Raw genomic sequence first — 26,622 nt, 5'->3', positions numbered from 1 at the left:
ATGTCCATCGAATCGGTGATGCCATCCAGCCATCTCATCCTCTGTCGTCCCCTTCTCCTCCTGCCCCCAACCCATCCCAGCATCAGAGTCTTTTCCAATGAGTCAGCTCTTCGCAGGAGCTGGTCAAAGTACTGGAGTTTCAGCCTCAGCATCAGTCCTTCTAATGCACACCCAGGACTGATCTCCTTTAAGATGGACTGGTTGTATCTTCTTGCAGTCCAAGGGACTCTCAAGAGTCTTCTCCAACACCACAGTTCAAAAGCATCAATTCTTCAGCACTCAGCTTTCTTCACAGTCCAACTCTCACACCCATACATGACCACTGGAAAAACCGTAGCCTTGACTAGACGGACCTTTGTTGGCAAAGTAGTGTCTCTGCTTTTGAATATGCTATCTAGGTTGCTCATAACTTTCCTTCCAAGAAGTAAGCATCTTTTAATTTCATGGCTGCAGTCACCATCTGCAGTGATTTTGGAGCCCCCAAAAATAAAGTCTGACACTGTTTCCACTGTTCCAAATTTGCTGGCATATTGAGTGCAGCACTTTCAAGCATCATCTTTTAGGATTTGAAATAGCTCAACTGGAATTCCATCGCCTCTACTATCTTTGTTCATAGTGATGCTTTCTAAGGCCCACTTGACTTCACATTCCAAGATGTCTGGCTCTAGGTGAGTGATCACACCATCGTGATTATCTTGGTCATGAAGATCTTTTTTGTACAGTTCTTCTGTGTATTCTTGCCACCTCTTCTTAATATCTTCTGCTTCTGTTAGGTCTGTACCATTTCTGTCCTTTATCGAGCCCATCCTTGCATGAAATGTCCCCTTGGTGTGTCTAATTTTCTTGAAGAGATCTCTAGTCTTTCCCATTCCGTTGTTTTCCTCTATTTCTTTGCAGTGATTGCTGAGGAAGGCTTTCTTATCTCTCCTTGCTATTCTTTGGAACTCTGCATTCAGATACTTATATCTTTCCTTTTCTCCTTTGCTTTTCGCTTCTCTTCTTTTCCCAGCTATTTGGCAGGCCTCCCCAGACAGCCATTTTGCTTTTTTGCATTTCTTTTCCATAGGGATGGTCTTGATCTCTGTCTCCTGTACAGTGTCACGAACCTCTGTCCATAGTTCATCAGGTACTCTATCTATCAGATCTAGTCCCTTAAATGTATTTCTCACTTCCACTGTTTATATATACCCCATATCTTCTTTATCTATTCATTTGTCAGTGGGCATCTAGGTTACTTCCATGTCCTTGCTAGTATAAATAGTGTGGCAGTGACCACTGGGGTACATGTGTCTGTGTGAATTATGGTTTTCTCAGGGTATACGCCCAGTAGTGGGATTGCAGGGCCATATGACAGTCCCATTTTTAATTTTTTGAGAAACCTCCATACTGTTCTTCATAGCAGTTGTACCAATTTATATACCCACCAACAGTGCAAAGGGCTTCCCTTTTCGCTACATCCTCTCCAGCATTCACTGCTTGTAGATTTTTTTTTGCTGATAACCATTCTTACTGGTGTGAGGTGAAACCTCGTTGTAGTTTTGGTTTGCATTTCTCTAATAATGAATGGTGTTGAACATCCTTTCATGTTTTTGTTGGCCATCTTTACGTCGTCTTTGGAGAAATGTCTTATGTCTTATTTGCCACCCATGTTTTTGACTGCCTTGTTTGTTTTTTTTTGATATTGAGCTGCATGAGCTGTTTGTATATTTTGGAGATACATATTTTTGTCCATCTCTGTCAATTGCTTTGCTTGCAGATATTTTTTTTCCATTCTGAGGGTTGTCTTCTTCTTGTTTATGGTTTCCTTTGCTGTGCAGAAGCTTTTCAATTTAATTGGGTCCCATTTGATTATTTTTGTTTTTATTTTACTGTAGGAGATGGGTCAAAAAAGATCTTCCTGTGTGTTATGTCAAAGAATGTTTTTCTTATGTTCCCCTCTAAGAGTTTTATAGTGTCCTATCCTAGCTTTAGGTCTTTGATCCAGTTTGAGTTTGTTTTTGTGTATGGTATTAGGTAGTATTGTAATTTTTTTCTTCTACATGTAGCTGTCCAGTTTTCCCAGCACCAAGTATTTTGCTATTATCAATCAGGCTTCGTGAACTCCATGAATCTCCCTAGTAACATACACAACACTGCTTGAATCCCAACTAAGACAGCCAATTGTTAGCTCCTTTTGATTTTAAAGTACCTTCTTCATTAAGATTTTGGGGTGGAGTTCTGTGGGGAAGAGTCTCTTCGGTGGCTGAATCTCAGATGTGGAGATAATGAATAAAGCTTCCTGGATAGACTGCTGGGTGTGTTCACTGTTATTATAAATTCAAGGCAAGTGAAACAAGCATTGAGGCATGGTTACACTTAATGTATACTCTCTCTGGATGTGTTCTGGTGTTAGCTCATCAGAGTGGGGCCCGAATGGAGCCAATCAATAACATGATTATTGACTGACACTATCTCCTGTAGACTCGTGGCTTCTTCAAGACATAGCTTTGATATTTTGTTGTTTTGGTCCCATCCTTTAAACTCTGTCTTTATTCCAAATTATGAACAGTTCCCTGCAGAGATGTAGCTATCAGAATCTCAAGATGTTCTCATTAATGGGGTTATTAACCCCCTTGCAAACCAGCAAGACATTCCCTGGCTTGGACTCAAAACCTGGAAAACATTGCCTGGCTTTCTCTTAATATTGAGATAACTTGTTGACTGCCTGAAAGTGCTGATTTCTTTTTTCCTTTAAAATGCAGTACCTGATAAAATGTCTGGATAGAGGAACTGGTTGTTACTTGATAAAACAAGTTTCTTAGAATATTAATGTAAGCATCTAGTTGGCGATATATAGGTGTTCACAGTAATATTCTTCAACTTTGCTCTTATGTTTGAGACTTCTTCATAAAAATATGTTGGGAGGGGGAAGGAGTATGGAACAGAATGGGAAATGAGAAACTGTAATCAATAGACGTCTTGGCTCTAAAATCATACAGTCAGAGAACTTAGTAATAGCGAGCTGAACAGAGACATGTATTTTTTAAAAGGATTTTCATGTAATAATTATCATAGCCATAGTAATAATGAGGAAGAAGATATTAATATCATCCATAGGTTTTGTGGTATTTAATCCTAACATCAAACCTGTACACTTACCATCAGTCATCAAACCTCTTTTTAAGTCATCATCGTTGAAATTAACCTAATAACATCGTATCAGCTGTTCATATTTAGAAACTGGGATCTAGAGAATATTAAGCGATTTGCCTCCGATTTTAACACAAGATGAGGCGGAGCTTGAACTGGAACTTAGATGTTCTAATCATATGTGTGTTACTCCATCATGTGTTTGCTCTGATTCTAAGATTTTAAAATTCAAAGTCATACTCTGGCGAATTCGTGGAAAGGAGGATCATTCAGCAAGAATATCATGAGCGACGATCAAAGCATTGTTGGTGGTAGAGCTCTGTCCTCATTACCACCGAGGCCTTCAACCGTTTCCTAAGAGCTTCTCCCTAAATCACTGCTCTCAGGTTGTACTCAGTCCCTCAGCAGAGCCAGTGCTTTGCCCAGCTTTGGGCAGCCTTGCTTTCCTCCTTCATTTGCTGGTGTTTTCCTGACCAAATACACAGTCTGTGAGCATTAGTACTTTGTGTTTACTAGGTGTGCACACTGTAATTTTATGGCCAGGTAGGTGGGAAACTATTAGTCTAAATAAATATACTTTTCAACAGAGCAGCTGTGTTAAGTGAATTGAATAGTCTTTGTAGGTCAGAAACAGTAGCTCTATCTTTTTTTTTTTTTTCCCCTTCCTCCTTTGGAGTGTTACTGAACTTGAATCGTCGTGTTTCACTGCAGGCAGAAATAAATGAAGAGTGGATAGTGTCAGAGTGAAGTCAGGAATAGAGCAGGATCATAGCTTGTGTGACGCTGTGCTCTCTGTCGCTAGGAGCTGATGGATTCATTCCTTTGGAGCACTTTGCTGATAAGGCACATTTTCTGAGTTTGGTCCCCCAAATGAATCCATTAGCTTCACCTTCCCCCTCTGCAGTAGTGATGGGGATTTTGATTTTGTTCTTTTATTTTTTGATTTTTCCCTTTCCTTTCCCTCCTTTTAAGGAACCCCTCCTCCCCCCACAACACAGAGAAACTATTATATAGAAACAGCAAGTATTTTAAACCATTGGAATAGAGCCAACTACCTTCCTTGGCCCCAAACCAATCCAAGTCCCCTCTCTAGAGAAAACCACTGTTATTAGTTGGTGTTACCTTCCAGAGCCTTTTCTTTCCTTCCTTTTGTATATCTGTGCAGATGCTTTTTGTTATTGTTCAGTTGCTGAGTTGTGTCAGACTCTTTGTGACCCCGTGGACTACAGCACGCCAGGATTCCCTCGCCTTCACCATCTCCCAGAGCTTGCTCAAACTCATGTCCATTGAGTCAGTGATGCCATCCAACCATCTCATCTTCTGTTGTCTCCTTCTCCTCCTGCCTTCAATCTTTCCCTGCATCAGGGTCTTTTCCTGTGAGTCAGCTCCTCGCATCAGGTATCCAAAGTATTGGAGCTTCAGCATCAGTCCTTCCAGTGAATATTCAGGGTTGATTGCCTTTAGGATTCACTGATGCAGGTAGATACACAACAAATATTTTGTTGTGGGGCTTTTTAAAAATCAAATGTATATATACCCTGCATCTTGACTTTCTTCATTACTAATACATCTTCAAGAAGTTTAAATGTCTGTGCCTACTTGTGAATTTCTTTTCTCCACCCCATTGTTTATCTTATCAGTTCTTCTATTTATAATGCATGTGAATTTTTTTTCTCCAATATATATGGGACAGATATATGTACTTGTCTGTCTGTCTTTGTATTTGCAACACTTCTGGCAGATCTTACATTTTCTTAGTTGAGAGCCTCCTCAAATCATAAAAAAGGAAAATCATTAGAAAAAAATGAATTAAGATTCTCATTTTTACTGATTATCAGGAAAATTTAAAAATGAAAACAGGAATGTTCACCCAATGTGTGAAAAACAAGGATCCGCCAATCCAGTGTTACCAGTGGTTTAGGGAGATGGTATTCTTTTCCATTACTGCTAGAACATAAAAGGTGTGTACCCTTTTCAGGGGAAAATTTGAACCACTTCTAGGGATCTGTCTTACAGAAAAGATTTTGTGCTCATAGAAGCATATTTACGTATTTTTTATCAGTGATTTTTACCCTTTCTGGCTTGTAGGACCTGTGAAGATTTTGATGAAAGCCATTGACCACGTGGCAATCAGGACTGAAAATGTGGTAATAGGTATAACCATAAGAGTTTATCTGATGGAAAGAGGTAGACAGTGTCCGGTGCACACACGTACAACCCTTGGCAGTATTCCGAGGGATGTGCAGAACCCCAGTTTATAGCTTCATAAATTGGTGCCCCCGCCACCAGTTATCTACCCAAAGCTGTTGTCTATAAGGGAGACTTAAAAATCAGAAAGAGTTTAAATAGAGCAAGGCAGTGCATGTCCTCCTGTGCAAGAAATAACCGCCTTACATTTATTTATTCCATAGTCATTTAATGAGTAACTACTGCGTGCTTGGTCCTGGGGCCAGTACTGCCCAGTAGGAGAGGTCCCAACACATCGGACCCGGGAGAGTCCATTATAAGGACACCTCATGTCCTGTGCTCAGGCACTCAGTCATGTCTGACTCTTTGTGGCCCCGTGGACTGTAGCCTGCCAGGCTTCTCTTGTCCATGGGACTCTCCAGGCAAGAATACTGGAGTGGGTTACCATCCCCTCCTCCAGGGGATCTTCCCAGCCCAGTGATCAAACTCGATCAAACTCGGGACTCTTAAGTCTTCTGCATTGGCAGGTGGATCCTTCACCACTAGCGCCACCCTTCACTAAAATTAAACAGAAGATCTGAGTCGCAGAGAGGTGTTTTAAGGAGCAGATGTTTTAGTTTGATTGACCCAGCTAATCTAAAAGAATGCCTCCTATGGAGATTACCCTTAGAACATAAGAGGGTGAGGTTTTGATTTATAGAAGTCTAAAAAGCTTTGGAAAGCATTCATATTGTCTCGCATGTCCTTCCTCAGACATGTTTTGCATAAACCTGTTTCTTAGGGAGAGCTTAATTTGGCAACATTTAGCTGCAAAGGGCAAAATGCAGTTTTCTGGGTAAAAGTGCACAGCTTCTCTTTATGTAGAAGCTTTCTGGCAGACTTTTCGCTGGGAGAAAGGGAGGAAAACAACTAACTCTATACCTGTGTTAATTTTATTTAGCTTGATTGCAGATTCATGGCGTCATCATTTCCCCAGAACCTATTGGGGGGTAGAAAGTACAATATCAGAAATGAGGACAGAACCGTAATGGGAATTCTGGGTGAGTCAGTAACAAATAAACTGTATTTCAGGTTTCTTGTATTTCAAAATGGGAGACGTATTGCTGATTCCTCGTTGGTTTTGAATGATTTATAACCTTTTATTTGTGGTTGAGTGTCGCAGTCTATGTTGTCATGGAAATTCTATTGAATTTATAGGTCCATTTATCCAAAATGATTTTCCAGACTTCATTTCATGGTGAATCATGTGGCTGTTATTCCCAAGTACAAAGCAATTTCTAAAAAGTTTCACATTACAAAGAGCACAAACACTGAGGTGGTTATTTTCCTGTTTTTGAAATACAAATGAGTTCCAGATGCACCTAGGGCTCCCCACCCCCTCCACTGTGTCCAGGGCGTTAAGCTCCACTGCGTTTCAGAACCAGGCTTAGGTACAAAAAAGCGAGCAAGGATAGGTTGTTTTAATAGAAAAGAAGGTTATTACAGTCACTGCAGTAGGTGAAAGAGGTCTTAAGTTACTGGTTTATGGGTAAGGGCAAGACCCTGGAAGCTTTGAGCCCCATTACATCAGACTTGTTCCTCCTCCCTGTAAGTTCAGTAGTAGGAAAGACAAAATCAAAGAGCTTTCCCATAGTCGTTGACTAGACTTCCTGTGGCAGAGGGTGTAGACTTGATTTGTGCACGTCAGCACCATTGACATTTTAGGCTAGATAATTAGTTGCTTTGGCAAGGGGTATCCTATGCATTGTAGGGTGTTTAGAAACTTCCCTGGCCTCTACCCAGTATATGCCAGCAGTAGCATCTGACCCCAAGTGACACCAACCACAGATGTCTTCAGACATTGACAGATGTCCCCGGGGGTCCAGAAATCAGCCTATTTGAGAATCCTACCCTAGAAGCTTTGTACCAAGATCCTAGCAATAGCTAATAGGTCATGCTCATGGCTTATGGGAATTCTGTCAGGATGATCTACCAAGAGGATTTTTAAAGTTTGGGCTCTGGGTTTGAATCCTGGCTTTATTTCTTCACAGAGAAGACATAATATCCTAGCCTGAATTTCCTTTTGTTAAAAATGGGGAGAGTAATACTACTTTCCCTGGTGGCTCAGCTGGTAAAGAATCCGCCTGCAGTGTTGGAGACATGGGTTCTATCCCAGGGTTGGAAAGATCCCCTGGAGAAAGGAACGGCTGCCCACTCCAGTATTCTGGCCTGGAGAATTCCATGGACTGTATGTATAGTCCATGGAGTCGCAAAGAGTCAGATACGACTGAGCAACTTTCACTCACTCACTCACCCTCCATATATGCCAAGGATTGAAGGGATGAATTCATGTCAAGTATTGTAAAGAGTTGGATACGATACATTTAAGTAGCCCTCTGCGCTGCCTCTTGGCTTCATTCTGCAGCGTCTCCCTCAAGGGGAAGGGTGGAAAGAAGCAGAGCTGGGCCCATGTCACTGTTGTTTGGTCCTAGGCAGGTGTGATTCTGCACACACTTTCGGTCATCCACCCTAATTTGCTCTTTGAAGCAAATCAGTTCTCTGCGGCCATACCCTCCTGTTGAAATCAGCCTCTGTTGCATGGAATGGGTACAGAACAGGGAAACAACGTCACCCTGCTCCTTTATTATAGGAGGAGACTATATTTTGTTTATCCCAGTTGGAAAATTACAGCTATTTCACTAATTTTATTTCTTTTTCTTTCTTTAATGTGGACCACTTTTTTGAAATCTTTATTGAATTCATTACAGTATTACTTCTGTTTCTGTTTTTGTTTTTTTGGCTGCAAGGTTTGTGGGATCTTAGCTTCTGAACCAGGGATCAATCCTGCACCCCCTGCATTGGAAGGTGAAGTCTTAACCACTGGAACCCCCAGGGAGGTCCCTCATTTTATTTCTTTATTATTGAAATATTTATATATAGAGAGAAATTCACAGATGATCAGTGTGCGGCTAAATGAATTTTCACGCTCTTGGAACCAGGCCCCAGATCAAGAAAAAGCACTTTCTCACCGGCTTCTCCCCAGGACCCCTCTTCCAGTTACCACCCACCGGGTGTTGGCTTGTAACTGCAAGAGTTTTTCCTGATTTTGTACTTCATTGTAGCAGGATCACAGAGTATATCCTTTCTGTTAAAAGGAAAAAAAATTGGGTTTATTTGTCTCAGCATGGTTTGCATTGGTGAGGTGCGTTCATACTCTTACGTGCCATTGTTGTGTGTTCTATTAGGTAGTCCATTATTGGCTGGCATCTGGGTAATGCCCAATTTGGGGTTATTGAAAACAACCCGTGCACTAACATATTTGGGTTTTTTCCTTTCCTTTTTCCCCCCATTAGCTAATTTTTAAAGACAAACGATTCATTAGGGGGCCTATTATATGTCAGCTATTGTAGGAAGCACTTTACTTACTTTATTTAATCCTCAATGTGGCCCAGTGACTTGTTTCTGAGCCTCAGTTTCCTGCTAAGCTGCTAAGATTCAGAGAGGGTAACTAATGTCATCTGGGTCACACAGCTAGAAAATGGGAGAGCTTCAACTTTCTGGAGTCCATGATAAGATTGGGACCAACTGTAGCCAGATGCTTAGCCTACCTCATTTGTGTCCAAACTTTACGCTGAACTTTTAAGAAATAGCTCACGAATCACACGTAGTAAATCCTTCGCTGATGGAAGCAAGAGGCTGAGTTTTTCCCTACCAGGAAACAGCTGAAAAAGTTAAATGTTTATTTGACTAATCAGATGCAGAAATTAAAAAAAAAAACAACTAATAAAGACACAACGGCATAAACAAGTTAAACACAAGAGACTTTTGAAAGGGATTCCTTGATACCCAATTGCATAGGAGTCATGCCGCTACGGTACACGTGGGGTTCTTCTCCAAAAATTTGGATTCCTGCTGTTCATAGTTGAAGATAATTCCATATAACAGGGCAGGGGGGAAAAGGGAAATAATTAAGGATTGGTGCACTCCATGGTTAATGATATTTTATAAAGCAAATGCTTCAGAATGTTTATTTAAATGCTGCCTTACTTGTAAAGATGTTGAATGCCATCTATTCTTTGGGTCAGGTTTCTTCTAAAAATATTCTTCGAATGAAGGTTGTGTGAAGCCCCCACACAGGTTTCTTTGCTACACCTTGTGGCATGACTCATTGGGGTTGTTGGCTGGTCCGTGGAAACAATTTATTTTCACCTGAATTTGCATCTCTTTCCTGGTCTAAAGAAAAGTAATAAAGATACATAGTAATAAAAACTGAGGGCTATGGAGTCTCTTCTTACTTTTTCCAAGCATGCGAGTAGTTTTTCTTTATGACAACCATCCCATGAGGGAAGTATTACCTCTGTTTGACAGAAGGGGACACTGAGCCTGAGAGACCTCAGGCGTCTTCTGTATACAAATCAGGACTGATTCTGTGGCCCATGTCGTCTGGTCTTCATTTTATATCACCCAGTTGTGTTGCCTGTCAGTTTCACGGATGTTTTTCTGTAGGTTGCAAGAGTGTGAACTGGGTTGTTAACAGGGCCTACATTCTCCAGGGGAGAACCTTGTTAGAAATAGAGAATGAAGAGGATAAAGCTCAGAGCTCAAAGAAACTCAGAAAGGAATGAAGTTACAGAACCGTTTTATAAGATGAAGCACAGAGACATATAGATATATCCGGATACATTTTACTTAAGATTAGTAGTAACATTTAGGGTTGCATTAGTAAGAGTTCGCCAGAGAAGTGAGACCAATATGAGAGAGACAAACTGAGCTTTTAAAGAAGTGCTTGTGCCTCAGTTGTGGAGTTGGGCAAGTATGAAATATGCAGAGCAGGCTGGAAATTTCAGCCTTGATGAAGAGTTGTGTTGAAGAGCTGATGTTGCAGGCTGAAGACTGAAGGCTGGAAACTCAGGCAGAATTTCTCTGTGGCATTCTGGAGGCAGAATTCCTACCTCTTCCTCCAGCTTTCAAATGATTGGATGTGGTTCCCACAGTATGGAGAGTCTAGTGATATAAATAGTAATCACATTTAAAACAATACCTTCAGCCCTGGGATTTCTTTGGAAGGAATGATGCTAAAGCTGAAACTCCAGTCCTTTGGCCACCTCATGCGAAGAGTTGACTCATTGGAAAACACTCTGAGGCTGGGAGGGATTGGGGGCAGGAGGAGAAGGGGACGACAGAGGATGAGATGGCTGGATGGCATCACTGACTCGATGGACGTGAGTCTGAGTGAACTCCAGGAGATGGTGATGGACAGGGAGGCCTGGCGTGCTGCGATTCATGGGGTCGCAAAGAGTCGGACATGACTGAGCGACTGAACTGAACTGAGCTTCACAGCAACACGTGGAATACTGTTGGACCAAACAAGTGGGCAGCATAGCCAGGGCAAAGTCGACACATTAAAATTAACCCTCACGGGATAAAAATAAAATCATGACGCTTTAAAAAAGGTAACTGGGAGTAAAAACTGTTGATTGATACAAAAGAAAATACCTATATCATAGTTCTGAACTCAGAGTATTCCTTATAAAGTATACATAGTGGGTATTTATAATTTTTCTCCACATTTTAGGTGACTAGATTTTCTTTTGTTGGATTATTAAAATTTCAGGCTAGAGTTGCTTGGGTAGAAAACAGTTTGAAATGCCTTGCAGATTAAAGAGAAAGGAATGTTGCCGGTGTTTAGCAGAACCATACCTGGTTCCACTTAGTCATTTCATAAGGATTTGGGGTTATATTCGCACCTTCTTGAACATTTTCTCCAGCAATTTTAAGTCCATTCATTCTCTTAATATCCTTATCTCTCTTTGCTGCTCATCTCACTGTATAATTTATTCCTGGAAATAGCAAGAACCTCAGTGTAATGATTGTGACTTTATCATTTGACTGGCCTTGCTTCCAGTCATCCAGAGCCCCCACTCATTTTATTCATTCCACGAATGAGTTAATGGTATTCAGAAAAACAGCACTGTTCAAGACAAAGTCCTTAAGCAGGCAGGCTTCCTGCCCTCATCAGTCTTCCTGTCTGATGGCAGTGGCAGAATGAAGGGATTGTTGAATGCGTGTGATCTGGCTCTTCAGCTGTTAAGGTACAGCATAATCTAAAAATAAAGTTAGAGTAAGAACTTGTTATCCTAAACTTGGTGACATCATCGTTTGCAAATCATCCAACAAGTAGAACCAGCAGATCATTAACTATGTTTGGATTTTTTCTTTGTCTTTACTACACATTTTTATCCTTGGGTGACTTTTTTGTCCACTACTGTGTTCTCGACTGGCTGGCTACATGGTAGCCCCAAACACGATCAGAAAGATACATTTCACCTCTTCAGTCCTGTTATGTACTGCCTCCTCGGTGACTTTTAATTCTTCTGTTGCCCTTTTCATCACCATCTTTATCTCATCGTGTTTATGTCTCATGTGTTCTTTTCCTGAAGCTTTTCCTATGTGTTCTTCTGTTCTGTTAAAGATGAACAACAGTATCCTGGAAGTGTCTAATGAATCTACCAGTATGTTGCCTGTCCTCTGGACTGTCTGCATGCCATTTCTTTAATTCATCATGAATTTTTCTTGGTTCATGTACGTGGGAGGGGTGCACATTGGAGAAATAATGTGTTCTGAGAGGAAATTAAAATGTAGAGCTTTCTGAATCACCAAGGAAAGTTCTGTTGGGTTTCCCACTCTTGCATTGGGATCATTTCCTCTTACTGTCATTACAACAGGGATGTGAGAGCTGATTTAAACAAACATTAGAAAATAGGAAGTCCAGCTTCAGCAAAATCTCCCCCCTGACCTGGTCCATTCCCTGTATTATCCTATATTCATTTAATATATGCCTCCCATGACCCTGAACCATTTACTATCTTATGCTTTATTGTGGTACATTTACATATGACTCAACTTGAATCTAATCATGAGAAACTATGAAACTGACCCCATTTCTACTTAGTAACTGGCCTGCATCCTTCAAACTACCAAAAAAAGAAAAAGGCTGAGTAACTGTCCCAAATGAAAGTTGGGGGTCGGAGGGGTCATTATAAAGAGACGTGGCAACTGAATGCAGTTTGGTCCTCTATTAGATTCCTGGACCAAGATATAAATAATGATCTATAATGGACTTTATTTGGGCACTTGCCAAATGTTGAAAATGGACTGTGAATATGATTAATAGTATTATATCAAAGTAAAGCTTGCTAATTTTAATAATTTTACTGTGGCTGTATAAAAGAATATTCTTATTCTTAGAAACAGCACACTTAAGTCTGTATTGGTAAAGGGGCATATTTTCTCCTGCTTATTATTTAATGATTCAGGGGAAATGTTTGTGGGGAGAGAGGAAACATGCAGATAAGGTAAAATATAAATAATTGGTGGTCCGGGCAAAGGCTATAGGGAACACTTAGTAGATTTCTTTATTTTCCAGTTTCTCAGATCTTTTCTTCAGCTTCTGTTCACCATGTTTCTTCAGAGGGGAGGATTTCTGTGCACTCAGCATCACTTCAGTTCACATGATTGGAAAGAACACACTTTGGGGAAGGCTGAAGGAATGGTCCGAACACGGCGCTTGCAAACAGATGGACAAAATGGATGGGCTACTCAAAATGCTCAGTAGCTACCATGACCGTTCCCAAAAATGTTTTTGTAAAATAAGTTTCCAGACTATGCGGGGATTTGTCTCGTCAACGGTAACAACAAAATAAAGTCCAATCCCTGAGCAAAACTCCATCTACTTACTTTCACATTGAAGATATCTTTAAAAGTTAACAAAATTCAGTAGACTACAACTTGAGAAAGATATTGATGGCAAGGGAAATTGATATTTCAGACCTATGGCTGCTGTTCTCTTTATGAGACATTTTATTATCCTGATGGGTGGGGCCATGATTCAAAGACATTCTCTAAAAATGAATTTCCTCACCCAGTTGTAAATGAAAATACCCTTGAAGAGGTTTGAAAGTATTTTGTATCACACACTATTCAGGTGATGCATTAAACAATGCTGCCCCTGCTCCTGGACTGAAGAATAAGGAAACCTTGAATTTACTTCATCTGAGGGTCTAGGTTTTAAAAGGAAAGTGAAGTGTAATTTTCTGAATATACTTGTGCAGAGTTTCTCTCTTGGTTTAGTCTCATTGTCCCCAGAGCAATTCACCCGGTATTCAACTATTTTAATCTGCACCTCATTGAACGCATTTTTCTCAGAGTAAATTCATGATGTCTGTAGCTGTCCAGACATAAAGGTAACACATTTGTAAGTGGGTGGTGGTAGCGTCAATGGAAATTCACAGTCTAAGGAGAGCAATTCTGCTAAGAAAGAATAATCTCCAAAAGAATCTACCATCCTCCAGTTTACTTGGGTGTCTGACTTTTCCTAGAAAGTGTCCTGATTTGGGCTCCCTGATCACACCCTTCAGGGGAAAAAAATGTCAGCTTGTTCATAACGTGTGGGTGAATTCGGTCAGCCGGACTCTTTGTGTTTGACCTGTATTTCAGCTAGTCTGTCTGACTTCCCTTTTCCCACTGGGTAGTTACCATTTAACATCAAGTCTCCATATTCCATCTGGGGTGTGGTTGTTCAGAAAATAGCATCATGTCATTTGGGAAAGTGGAAAAATAAAGGTCATAGACGAGAACCAATGATAGCAGGAGTCTTAATTTTCTGTGAGGAGGAGGAGTGATTCAAGAAGATTCAGTGGAATTATACTGCTGTTAGAAATCTGAAGGTGCCTGCCAGGTGTTACTGTGATGGTGATGGGCTTTGTGGACCTGTAAGGTCCAGGCATAGTGCACACAGTGGGTACCACACTGACATGTTTAATCCCCACACTCTTCTTACCAAGGGTAAGAATATGATTCTATATATAAGGAATGATGCTTAGAAATTAGCTTACTTGCCTGAGATCTCACATGCAAGTAAATGAGGAAGCTGGAGTTAGGGGCCCAAATCTTTTATTCTTATCTCATATGTAGTCTCTCAAGAACACTCTGTGATCTGTTTTTGTTCTCTGAATTGTATTAGATATCAAGGAATGTTCAGGCATTCAAATTGTCTAATGATTTTAAGTTGATTTACCGTAAAGGATGAGAAGCCCTTGCCAAACGTCAGAGAAGGTATTCAAGGTTGGGATGAGAGTACCTGGATTTTGTACTCAACAGTGTTTTTGTCTTAAACAAGTGAGCATCAGGTTTATGAAGCACTTTCTTCATGTGTAACTGAGTGTAGTCCTTTCTGACCAGCCTTCACAGGGATTGTTAGATGGATTAAGTGAGATCAGGAATGGGATGCCTTTTTGCAAACTGTGAAATCCAGAGTATTATTATCATCATTACCATTAAATTTTTGTGGATTGACTAAAATAGCCCCTATTGGCTATTTCTTAAAGCTGAGAGCCCCCATCAAATTCTTATCATTAAAATGATACTTGTCTATAAAGACGTGTCCATTTAAGCCTTTAAAATTTTAACTTGTGGACTGAATCTCACAGCCTTGGTTTTCTGCCTTTGCATGGTTTAACTCCATTAAAATCTGGCTTCTTAGTAGGAACTGTTCATCATGGCATGAGTATTAGGTAATATATGTTGGGTGTTATTTTTGTGTGTGACCTAAAGTCATCATAGTTAGGTGAAAAGACATGTGTTTTATTGATATCTACTGAAGTAGGGGTAGAATGATAAAATGCCTAGGGTTTGCTGTCAAATACTTTAGCAAAGAGAAATAGGGATAGATGAATATATTGGTCAAAATCTTAACTATGTTGGGGAATCTGAGTACACTGTACTATTCTCTCTACTTCTGCATAGGTTTTCCTGGTATATTCTCCTAATGTTTTCTATTGTTCTTTTTACAGATGCAGATTTTCTTTTACAATCCAGATGATTTTGACAGCTTTCAAACCGCCATTTCTGAAAACAGAATAATCGGAGCTATGGCTATATTTTTTCAAGTAAGTTAACAATGGCTCAAGTACTTCAACCAGAGTTCTTTGAGTATTTTTTTTTTAATTCACCGAATTGTTCCATGTTTAATGAATGCATCTGTTTTCTAGTTCACACCTGTCTAAATGAAAGATATTTCATATTGTCTAATGTGTGATTTAAAATGTAAATAAGTATGTTTAGAAACATAGTGAAAAATTTTGCATGAATTATTCTGATTTTATTGCTACTTGACTGGTGCACAGATTGAAGAACACATTTATCATCTAAGTTACTTCACTCCTGAAGCGTTTTGAACAGGTCCCTTCAGCATATTAAGAAGCTGATGTTTAAAAAAAGGTGGTTTTCTTTGGAGCAACTTTAAAATTTGACATTACTTGCAAGTAGATTAATAAATCGCATCAGTCATTTCTCTAAAGAGACTTCATTTCTCCCTCCTCGTTCCCCTCCAGAAATCCCCATGGTAACTAAAATTCTTATTGAGACTGTTTCCAAGTTAGTATGTTTATGATCTCCCAGACTCATTTTCTCTGTTTTGTTGTATTTGTATTAAGGAGTTTTCCTGGCTCATGTGTTGGTTCCATATCTAGAAGTGAAACATTGCATCCTTCCATAGATAATGCTGTCCAGGCTTCTTAGTGTTGATCAGTGGGTGTCTTAACCAAGTAGCCTAGAGGAGACCTGGTGCTTTTTTTGTGTGGGAAGGTAATCTGAGTAGGAGGTGTATGGCTTGTCTTTCAGTATTGCAGTTTGCCTAAAGACCACTTAACAAGTGTTCCTTTTACCAGTGAGTCATCATGGGGACATTATGTCTTTCTGACAACTCAGAGGAACATTAAAGACATCAGAACCTTCTTCAATATGTGTCTTTAACCTCCGCCTTTTGAGGCAAGCTTCTTTGTCATTGAGATGGAGCCACTCTTGTGTGGAGTGTGTTAATTTCACTGCCCTTTTTAGTGAGTGACACAGAATGGACAATTCTCTGTACTATTTGTCTCTCTCTCTTAATACCCCTCTCCCTTTCTTTTCTTGGGTAAAGACTCAAAGGGGATGTGATTTTTGAAAAATTGAAAAGCCTAATATCCTATCCAAACTTCCAAAAAAATAAGAGTGTCGTTCCACAGCATTGGTTATGACACTAATTTTCATAGTAAGATTTCTGACCTAGTAGTGCGCCATGAAGTCATTTCAGTGAGTCTTGACCAGCATTTTTAAAATAAATAGAATAATACAGAATAGAAAGTATTCAAGTGTACCACACATAGTAAGGGTAAATAATTTCTTTGAACTTGGTTTCTCATTGCTCATACACAGACATGCAAGCAATTAGGTCATTATATGAAATGTGTTTCTCATTGTGGGTGATACTGAAATATTTTGAAATTTTTTGTTTACACTGTGTTTTATGATAATCTCCTCATTGTTCCTACTGTTTTCCCAGGCATTTCTTCCCCTGATTATTTTCATGAATCACAGTAGAGCCTAGTGTTTTAAAAGCTTATTTGGTGGAGTCAAAAATACGTGCATTTGAATCTCATCTTTTCCACTTAACTGCATAATGGTGATGTAGTTGTTTAAACTTTTTATTTTTTGACCACACCGTGTGGCTTACAGCATCTTAGTTCTCTGACCAGGGATCAAACCTATACATTAGGCATTGAAAGCACTGAGGCCTACCCCTGGACCACTAGGGAATTTCTAAACTTTTCAACCATAGCGTTGTGATCTGTGAAATGAGGATGGCAACTTGTACAGCATCAAGACTGTAGTCTTTAAATGAAGTCCCTAATGTGGGTTTTGGCACATAGTAGAAATTTGGTAAATGCCAAACAAAATATGTACCCATATCCAGCCACTTCCGTTTCATGAGATGGAGACCCCATGGTGTATGTGTCTTCTCTGCATAAACAGAGGTCTATTCTGGGCACAGTCCTGCTAGCAATTCAGGTGGGTTCTGTCATAACCCCTTCTGCATCTAAACTGTGATAGATTTGTTTTTGGCATTACTGAGGCTACTTGAACTTCTCAGACTGTTTGTATGTGTGAGTGTGCTCTCAGTCATGTTCAACTCCTTGCAGCCCCTTGAATTGTAGCCCATCAGACTTCTCTGTCCATGGAATTTTCCAGGCTAGAAAACTGGGGTGGGTTGCCATTTCCTCCTTGGGGGTCTTCCTGACCCAGGGGTCAAACCTGTGTCTCTTGCATCTCTTGCATTGGCAGGCAGATTCTTTACACTGTGCCCCCCGGGAAGCCCTTGCTCTTCATAGTTATCCTTCCTTTTCATCACTCTCCTCTTAGCACACTGTTTTTTGTATTGCTGGATCTCTACCCCTGCAGCCCTGCCTTCATACCTACCCTTTCCTCCTCTTCTGTCATGCCCACCCATGCCTCACCCAACCCAGTTCTATTAATACTTTATAGGTCACCTTTTTTTTATAGGAAAATAAAATTTTAAAATGTTATTTATGAGTACTAGAAAGTCTATTTCACAGCATGCTCTACCCAAAAGGCTTCTATTTTTCCAGCTCTAGAAAGTCTTTTGAATGTAAGACCAATTAGAGTATGGGCAGGAGAGGCACATAGGTTTAAAAACCAGCAAAAGACCTCAGTGTGAAATCTAGGTTTGGATTTTTAAAGTATTTTCAGGACTCAAGTGCTCGTTCACATACAAAGAAATATAATGTGTATTTCATCTGGTTAGTCCTCTAAGTTTTGGCTTGCTGTCCTATAGACACAAAATAGAGGACAGATAATACAAAATAGAATAGTTTTTTTTTTGTTTTTTTTTTTTTTAGATAGCAGCTGCGTGGGCCTGCTTTCTTTGTTTTCCTTGTAAGTCCACGTGTACATTTATACATCTGAGTTCACACTATGTCATTGCAGTGGAAAGACGATATTATTGCTATTTTAATTTGGCAGTCTTTTTAGAACCTGTATTTTGAGATCTTTCTGTTTTGAATCTTTCTAATAAGAATGCTTGATTTGAGACTTTGGTATTTCTCCCCCAGGTAAGGAAATCTTGTGTACATTTACAAATTCAAACCTAGTACCTTCCATTTTGGTCTTAAAGAAGTATTTATCATTCTCTCAGGAATGATTTGATGACATGTATGGTATCACTTACTATGTTAAATGGATGTGATAAGTGTAGTCACCTCCTGCCCACTAGAAGTGGATCATAGTCCCATGTGATAATGGCTCCAAAGAGGTGAGAGGAGAAGGTCTCCTACTCATGAATTGGCTGTGCTCTGCTCTGGTGCCCATAAATGCACAGATTCATTGTTGAGAATCACAGGATATGAATGACCTGCAAGTATGTGTCTAGGCAAGGCTAAGTTCTGTGTAGATGCTGTGGCTTTGATGCCAGCTTACTCCACACGCTAGAATAATTTTCCCAACAATTTCAATTTTTCATTATCTGTGTTTCTTTTTTTCCCCCTGACCCTCTGCCTGTTACTCCCAGGAGTTTTGGCTCTCTTACTGCCTTTGCTGTGGTTTGCAAAACACCAAGGCACACACACACACCTAGCAGACACATGGTCGACCAGGGAACATATTGGCTGAGCGCAGGTGGTCCTGTTGTAGCTCATGGAAATAATGATGGATGCTCCATCGTGCTTACAGTTATTTTCTTCAGTTAAACATGGAATATTTCACATAAGATTTCCTGATGATGATGTAACAATTGAGATCTGAGTAGTGACTGTCTCCTTTGGAGGGGGTGTGAATTTCCATGGTAATAACCCATTCTCTAAGCAGTTTCCATGACTTCGCTGTCAGCATGATCTTGATTTCATGACCCCAACCTGGGCCCCAGTAACTTTGAATAGTGCCTGACATCCTTTGGTTGCAGACAGAATTGAAGGTCAGTCTCAATGTTGAAATGGAGTGAGGCAGGTTTCCCCTGAGTGCTTTGTGTGAATACCAGTAAAGGAAGGATCGCTTCCAGGGACAGAGCAGAGCAAATCGTGGCAGCCCCACAAGGTTTTACGCTTTTGGGCCCACACAGTGCTAAAAGGCGCATTCATTTCATAGATAACTACTGCTGAGTGGAATGGTACAGTTTTCCAACACATGTTACTAAATGCATCTGGAGAAAGAACACCCCTTTTCCAGTTCACACACCTTTGGGCTAGTGGCCCTCTGGAAGATAAAGGAGAAAGGAAGGGTCAAGTTTGATTTTAAAGGATTTTTTAAATAAAATAGGGTAAAATAAGAAATAGGTGAGGCATGAAGATACTTGTTAAATCACTAAGAGAATAAACAGATGTTTGTTTAGCTAATTTATTAGTACAAAAAATAAGTATTTTCTGTTTAATCTTATCTATTAGCCTGTTTTGAAGTCCTGTAGAAATGTTAAAAGCCAAAAGTCATCAAAATGCTCCTTTAATGTATTCTCGTATTTGGATAACACACCGATTGGGTTATCTCTTTAAAGAAGAAGGATGAAAGCCTGTGTTTGTAGGACGGTTGAAATGACAGTGGACTGATTAGGCAATTTGTTGATGATACTGTGTTTTGAAAATAACTCAAAAAGGTTTAATTAATTTTGATGTAAAGTTACAAATCTTCCTTGACAAGTTGAGGTTTCCTCCTGGTAAACATTGTAAATTTAAAACGTAGCAAGTTGAAAATGCATTTAATACACCTAACTTACTGAACGTCGAACCATCGTAGCTTGGCCCAGCCTACTTTAAACATGCTTAGAATACTTACATTAGCCAATGATTGAACCTGTTTATCTTAACACAAAGCCTGTTATTGTTAACAAAAAGTATAGCACAGCATGAAGTTTTCATTGTCTCGTGGAATTTACTGAATACTGAAAGGAAAAAAAGGAAGGGTCATCTGATACAGAAAGGTTGTATATGTATTGGTTATTTACCCTGTGATCATGTGACTGACAGGAAGCTGTGGCTCACTGCCTTGCCTATCATCAGAAGACAGTTTATCTTACCATCTCACTAGCCTGGGAAAAGACCTAAATTCAAAATGAGGTGTATCACTTTCACAGCATCATCAAATCAAAATTATAAGTTAGGGACTCTCTGTATAAAGCAGAGACTACTCAATTCTCAGAGTGACCTTATGTTTAACTTGACCTGTATTGCTTTTTAGATCAAGAATCTTCTATCATTGCCCTTGAAATTGGGTTCTGGTTTGATTTTTCTTTCTTGCAATCTGTTTCTTCCATCATTTCTCTGAACTGTTTCCTCCATTATCCCCATGAGCATCAAAATGCCTTTGAACCATGAACCGTCTTAATGACTTTCAATCTGTTGCTTATAGAAGTTTGGGATTCCCAAGCTTGTAAAATTTTGATTTTATACGTTTGAGTTTTGTGGGTTTTTTTTTCCTTTTGAGGAAGCCCATGATTATCTTTGAATATGTGATGGCGAAGGAGTCTCGTTTGTATTGCTACCCAGTTGCCATTGTTATTTAAATGCCAGAAATTTTATTTGTATTTCCTGATTCTATTGAACTTCAGAATTATAAATGCATGATTCTTTAAAAGCATCTATATTTATATTTAGAAACTTTTCTCAGGTGGTTTTCTTTTCAACTTCTTTGTTAGACCTTGTTGGGTATAATCACTTCTGAATCTTTGCATCAGACACAAAGAAAATTTTTACCGTGTCTGCATCCAGGGGCCCAATCAATAGCATGTTTCTTATACATTTAAGAAATAAGTTGATGTATTTATAGGTTGTCTTATAGTACTTCTTTTTCACAGCCTGTCTTCAGCAACTCCATTGAAGCTTTTTTCATTTAATACTAGCTCCTACTTCTCCCAGGAGCATTGAGCTCCTTTGCACAAGTTTTTTTTTTTTTTTTCCTATTCAAATTTCTATCCACAAACTGACTGCTGTCATTGGATTTTCACTAAGTTCTGTTGCTCATGCATTTGGGTCTTCCTCACTCTGTCCTAGGAGAAGGCAATGGCAACCCACTCCAGTACTCTTGCCTGGAAAATCCCATGGACAGAGAAGCCTGATAGGCTGCAGTCCATGGGGTCGTGAAGAGTCTGACATGACTGAGCAACTTCCCTTTCACTTTTCACTTTCATGCATTGGAGAAGGACATGGCAACCCACTCCAGTGTTCTTGCTTGGAGAATCCCAGGGATGGTGGAGCCTGGTGGGCTGCCGTCTCTGGGGTTGCACAGAGTCAGACACGACTGAAGCGGCTTAGCAGCAGCAGCAGCACTCTGTCCTTCCTTCATAGTTGAAAGCAAACTTCAAAACTCAAATGTTTCCAGAGTTGCTAACCCATTCTTTATATCACTCAGTGGTGCAGACTGCTTAATTATTTTTCTCCATCTGGAGAGGCTTAGTAATTAAATGAAATGGCAGCACCTGGGATTATTTATAGACGTGAAGAAGGCAGGAGGAGTTCTTGATGACTCATCCAGGGCTGGCAAGGAAGGCTTTTTCTCCACTTCCCTGGGTCTCCCCCCACCAAAGGAGCTGTGATTTGTCCTTCCTCTAACACACTGCTTCTCTTACCGCTCCATCTCCCGGTCACGCTCTGATATCAGTCGGCTTCTTCTGACTTTGTACTGTGAGTTCACGGAGGACTGGGAGCCTCTGCTTACTCATCAAGTGCACCTCTTGTGGGTGACTCCCATTGTGACTTGGTGGTGCAAGTACTTAGGTGAATTCAGTGCAGACACATTCAGGCTGTCTTGAGTCTTGACTGGAAAGGCGCACGCGATAGCCTGGTAGCGAAGAGGTGATTAGAAACAGGCATTAGGGAGTGTTGTTTGGTTACTCAGTTGTGTCCAATTCTTTTGCAACCCCATGGACTGTAGCCACCAGGCTCCTCTGTCCATGGAATTTTTTGGGCAAGAATATTGGAGTGGGGTGCCTTTTCCTTCTCAAGGGAATCTTTGCTTCTAAGGGATCAAACCCACATCTCCTTCTTGGCAAGTGGATTCTTTACTACTGAGTCACCTGCAAAGCCCATGAGGGAGTGTAAGACCTGAGAATACTGGACTACAGTTTTGGAGGTGGAGGTCTGTGTCTGGTTCCTCTGCTTCCTATCTCACCATCCGCCTTTCTCTAGCCCTTGCATCAATGTCTTGACCTCACTTGTTGCTCAGGATATTTGTAGTGGATAGGACTAAGTTACAGGAAGCCTTTTAGGATCCCACCACAAGACTGATGATGTGGGTTTTGGAAAAGCATGTGCCTAGGTAACTGCGTAAGCTTCAGCTTTTAAGGTGATGGTTTTACAGAAGTGTAAGGCTTTTGAAATGGTGAAGGACGCTGACCATAAGGACTCTCAGACTGCTGATCAATTGAGAAGGTAGTTCTAATCTGAGACTCCACTGGGTCTAACATTGCTCTCAACTGTATCTCTGCTTATGCATGTATTTGGGAAAAGCATCAGGGCTTGAAACTTCTTAAAAGGTACAGTGCATTCAGAGGCCTTAAAGGAGTGTGTTAGTGCCAAGAATATCTGGATATGTCTGTGTCTGAAGTTGTTCTTATAAAGTTTCCCACAGGAAATTCCCTGGCAGTTCAGTGATTAGGACTCTACTTCCATAGGCGGGTGGGTAGGTATTCCATTCCGTGGTCGGGGAACTAAGACCCTACAGGCAGTGTCATGGCCAATTAAAAAAAATAATAATAATGTTTCCCACTGAAATGATTTTATCTCAGCAGATGATGGGTGGAGAGAGAGGCTTTCTTGGATTGTTTAGCTCTCTTTCATTCTACCATGACTCTCTGTCTTGAGCATTTCCTTCCTAGGGTTGGTTTCTTTGTATTCCACTTCATCTGTATGTATGTCCTTTTTCTTGTTCTGGCTGTATCTCTGCTGTGCTGACTCATTTTACTCCTCCTTCAGTATGTTAAGCTCCTTCTTCCTGCCTTTCTTCATTAACATGGTGAAGGTATCCTCAGAACTGTAGCTTGCCCTCAAAGTAGTTAGGTAACTGTAAGCTTTGAAAAGAGGTGGCCTTTGAATCCTTGCTTTACCAGTAGCATCATTTTTTCATTGGGAGGTAGGGGAAGACAGATCAAATTAAGTAGATAAAGTATCGAGAAAAGAGTATAAGAATTATGTCTTTATATATCTGTATAATTTCACAATGATAAATATTTAATTATAAGAGTATGGATTTCCTATTTGTGAGTTTTAGAACTGGAGTTTCCTCCATTTTTCATTTTCCTCCCATTTTCCTACAAAGCACAACACGAGTATAAACCACCCTTTTTTATTTATGGTGACCTAAAGTCACCTTTTCAGTTTTTTTTTTTTTTTTTAACCATCTTGAGAAATGGTTTTTCTTTTTTAATGAACAGCACATTTTCTATCATGGCTATAGATAATTCTCTTTTTTTTTTCCTTAACTTACGACTGGACCTGTGGGCAAGGTGAAATGAATGCCTCTACTCCATAGAATGAAGGGAGAAGGAAGGGAGCAGAGAAAGAGAAAGAAGGAGAAAAGGAAGGAGTGAGAAGGAAAGGAGGAAAAAAATATTAAACCCACTACCAAACACCCAGCAAAAAAAAATAAAAAAATCTAAAAACTATTTTTGAGTCAGAGACTGAGTGAATTTGTGTCAGGGACTCGTGATGGATTTTTACAACTTCTTCCTTAGACTGCTTTTGGGAATAATTGAAGGAAACTAATAAGATTGCTAATTGATCTCTTTCCAGTTGCTGCTGTTTGAATATCATCCTTCTCACATTTTCCACATCCTTGGTTTTATCCAGTTATAAGTTCAGTTCTTTCACTACATTGCCTAGAAGTGTAATTTCAGAATGTTTTGGGCTAATTAAGAGACTTTTTTTTTTTTTAAATATACACGCAAGAATTAAAATACATATGTTCCAATTAAACTATTTTAACAGCTAATTGATTTCACAAGACCTACCATTACGTGAAGGCCAGAGTCATCGTTAATGTGCAGGTGCAATCGTGGAATAGATGTGTGGATGTACAACATTGCATTTATGCCCTGTGAGGTGTTTTCAGTACATCTCCTGTCTGCAAATGGCCTGTAATTCAAATTTCCTCTTAGTGGACATTATGGAGGACTATAATTGGCGAAGCATTACATAATTAAGAAACTTTGAAAGAGACCATGTGAAAATCTTCTTTAATTAAATATTGTACTTCAAGGACAGTCACCAAGTTCTTTGCCTTTGTACATCACTAAATGACAGTTTAGATTCTACCATTTATTTTAGAATTTAGGTGTTTTGACCAGTCACCGAATCTGATTGTCGTAGTCTCAGATGAAACACTGGGAACTCTATAGTGATCCCATTAAAATGACAGAAGAGAGACTGGCTTCTGAGAGTGAAGTGGTTGGCCATGGTCCCATAGCTCTTTGAAATCTACTAAGCTAAGAATTCTAGTTTTGTTACTGTGAATCCAGTTGTCTGATTTTTCTTAAGCTCTGATTTCCCTGAAGTAGATGTACATACTTTAACTATTAATAATTAGATCTCTTGGGACAACTCTACACACAAAGTATCTTGCATCCCAAGGTTAGAAGTGAGTGACAACTCTCTTCTTTTCCTTCTCTTTCCTCTAGGTAAACTAGTTGAAAAGATGCTTCTAAACAGAATGCAAGCACTTCTAATAAAAGTTAGTGTTTATCACAGACTTAATTCATGTGATCTTTACTGAGACCCCCCCCCCCAAGGTATTATTGTATCCATTTTAGTGATGTACAAGGTGAGGCATGGAACTTTTTTCAGTATAAATTACTCAACATTGTATCAGCCAATAAATGTTGGAGTCAGTATTTCAACAGCAGTAGGGTATCTCCAGGGTCTTGCTCTTTGTGTAAAACTGAATCAGAAAATTTGGCTGTTCTGTTGGAGAGGGTAGAGAAAGAAGTGTATGTCATTGGTACCAGTTATTATATATGTATATGTGCTTCGGAGCCTCTCTTAATTTTCCCAGTACCCAAAAGGTATTTTCTCGTAACTTAAAATTTTGTCCTTACTCTTTTTGCCCATAATTAAAACCTTTGATCTCATTCTAAATTCCCTTAGACTCTGTGCCTGTAATTAGTTTATAGATTTGATGACAGCTTTTTTTCTTCTGCCTTTTCCCTTTTATGAAAAGGCTATAAAGGGAATTGAATGAATGGTATGGTTAGATAAGGATACTGTGAGTGAACAGGGTTAAGACTTGAACAGTCATTTATTAACTTTTTTAATGGCAGTGGTTCTTTGAGGGAGGGGTGCAGGGGGTTTTCCCCCCAGAGGACCTGAAACCATGTCTGGCGACACTTCAGTGTGTCACATTGGGGTAGTGGTGCTACTGGCATCTAGTGGACAGAAGCCAGGGCTGCTGCTTGGAATTCTGCAATGCACAAGAGAGCCCTTCACAACACAGTTTGATCTGGCCCAAATGTCAGCGCTCACATTGAGAAACCCAGCTTCGCGTGAGGACACCAGAGGGTTTCGCTCTCAGTAGATATGGGCTATCCGGGCTGCTTGGGTTATTCTGCTAGCTGATGGCTGTAAGAATAACTAAATCATCCCATGCCTGAGAAGTCCCCTAGGACTCTGGTCAACCAGGGTTTGACTGGATTCTAAGATAAGACTTAAAGGCTTAGATGCCTGCTTGCAGGGAAGGAATGAAAACGCAGGTATAGACAACGGGCTTGTGGACACAGTGGTGGAAGGAAAGAGTGGGATGAACGGAGAAAATAGCATCAACATATATACACTACCGTGTGTAAAATGTATAGTGAGTAGTCACTGTATAACATGGGGAGCCCAGCCTGGTGCTCTGTGCTGGAATGTGGGGAAGGGAGGGAGGCTCACAAGGGAGGGGATATATGTACAATTATGACTGATTTGTGTTGTTGGTGGGGCAAAAACCAACCCAACACTATAGAGCAATTTGAATCAACCCTGCTTCTAGGTATTCCAACCTCATCTCAGCCCCTAGAAATTAAAGAACCCAGGGGAAATGTGTTCCCAGGCACTGCAGTGATTTGTGAAGCAAGCACCGATTTAATAGTACATTCACTTAGACCTAGAAGAGTAAACAAAGGTTAGGAGCATGTGCAAATGCCTTTGAACTAGACTTCAGTGGGAGCTGGTTTGAAAAACTGAGAGATCAAGGAAGCTCCCTCGGTGTAGGCTGTAGGAGACTGTGTCTCCGTGAATCACAGGATGCTCTTGTTCCCACGGTCCCTGCACTTTCCTAGGGCAGGATTTTAAAGCTGTTAACGCTGGTTTTATTTCAGAGGTCTGATAGGGCTTCTCTCAAAAGGTTTTGACCCTTTGGCCGTCTCGGCATTGTCTCAGAGGAGTGAGGAACCGTCTTGAGCTGGATGAATCCGATTGTTACTCACCTGTGGTGCTGCTGCATTGAGTTGCCCAAATGAGAAGCTTGCAATTCTGAGTTCAG

General features: G+C 40.2%; 1 protein-coding gene across 4 annotated transcripts in view; it reads left to right on the top strand.

Annotated features, from left to right (window-relative positions):
• Positions 1 to 26,622, top strand: part of PTPRG (protein tyrosine phosphatase, receptor type G) — a 772,648-nt gene that overhangs the window by 520,864 nt on the left and 225,162 nt on the right. For all 4 annotated transcript variants that reach the window (XM_018066932.1, XM_018066935.1, XM_018066931.1 and 1 more), the window contains exon 5: positions 15,147 to 15,242. In XM_018066932.1, the coding sequence (XP_017922421.1) occupies positions 15,147 to 15,242 (96 nt within the window). The remainder of the gene's footprint in view (positions 1 to 15,146; positions 15,243 to 26,622) is intronic.

The sequence above is a fragment of the Capra hircus genome, chromosome 22 (assembly GCF_001704415.2).
Source record: "Capra hircus breed San Clemente chromosome 22, ASM170441v1, whole genome shotgun sequence".
NCBI classification, from domain to species: Eukaryota; Metazoa; Chordata; class Mammalia; order Artiodactyla; family Bovidae; genus Capra; species Capra hircus.
Note: the sequence above shows the minus strand (reverse complement) of the source record. Positions and strands in the feature narration are given on the sequence as shown.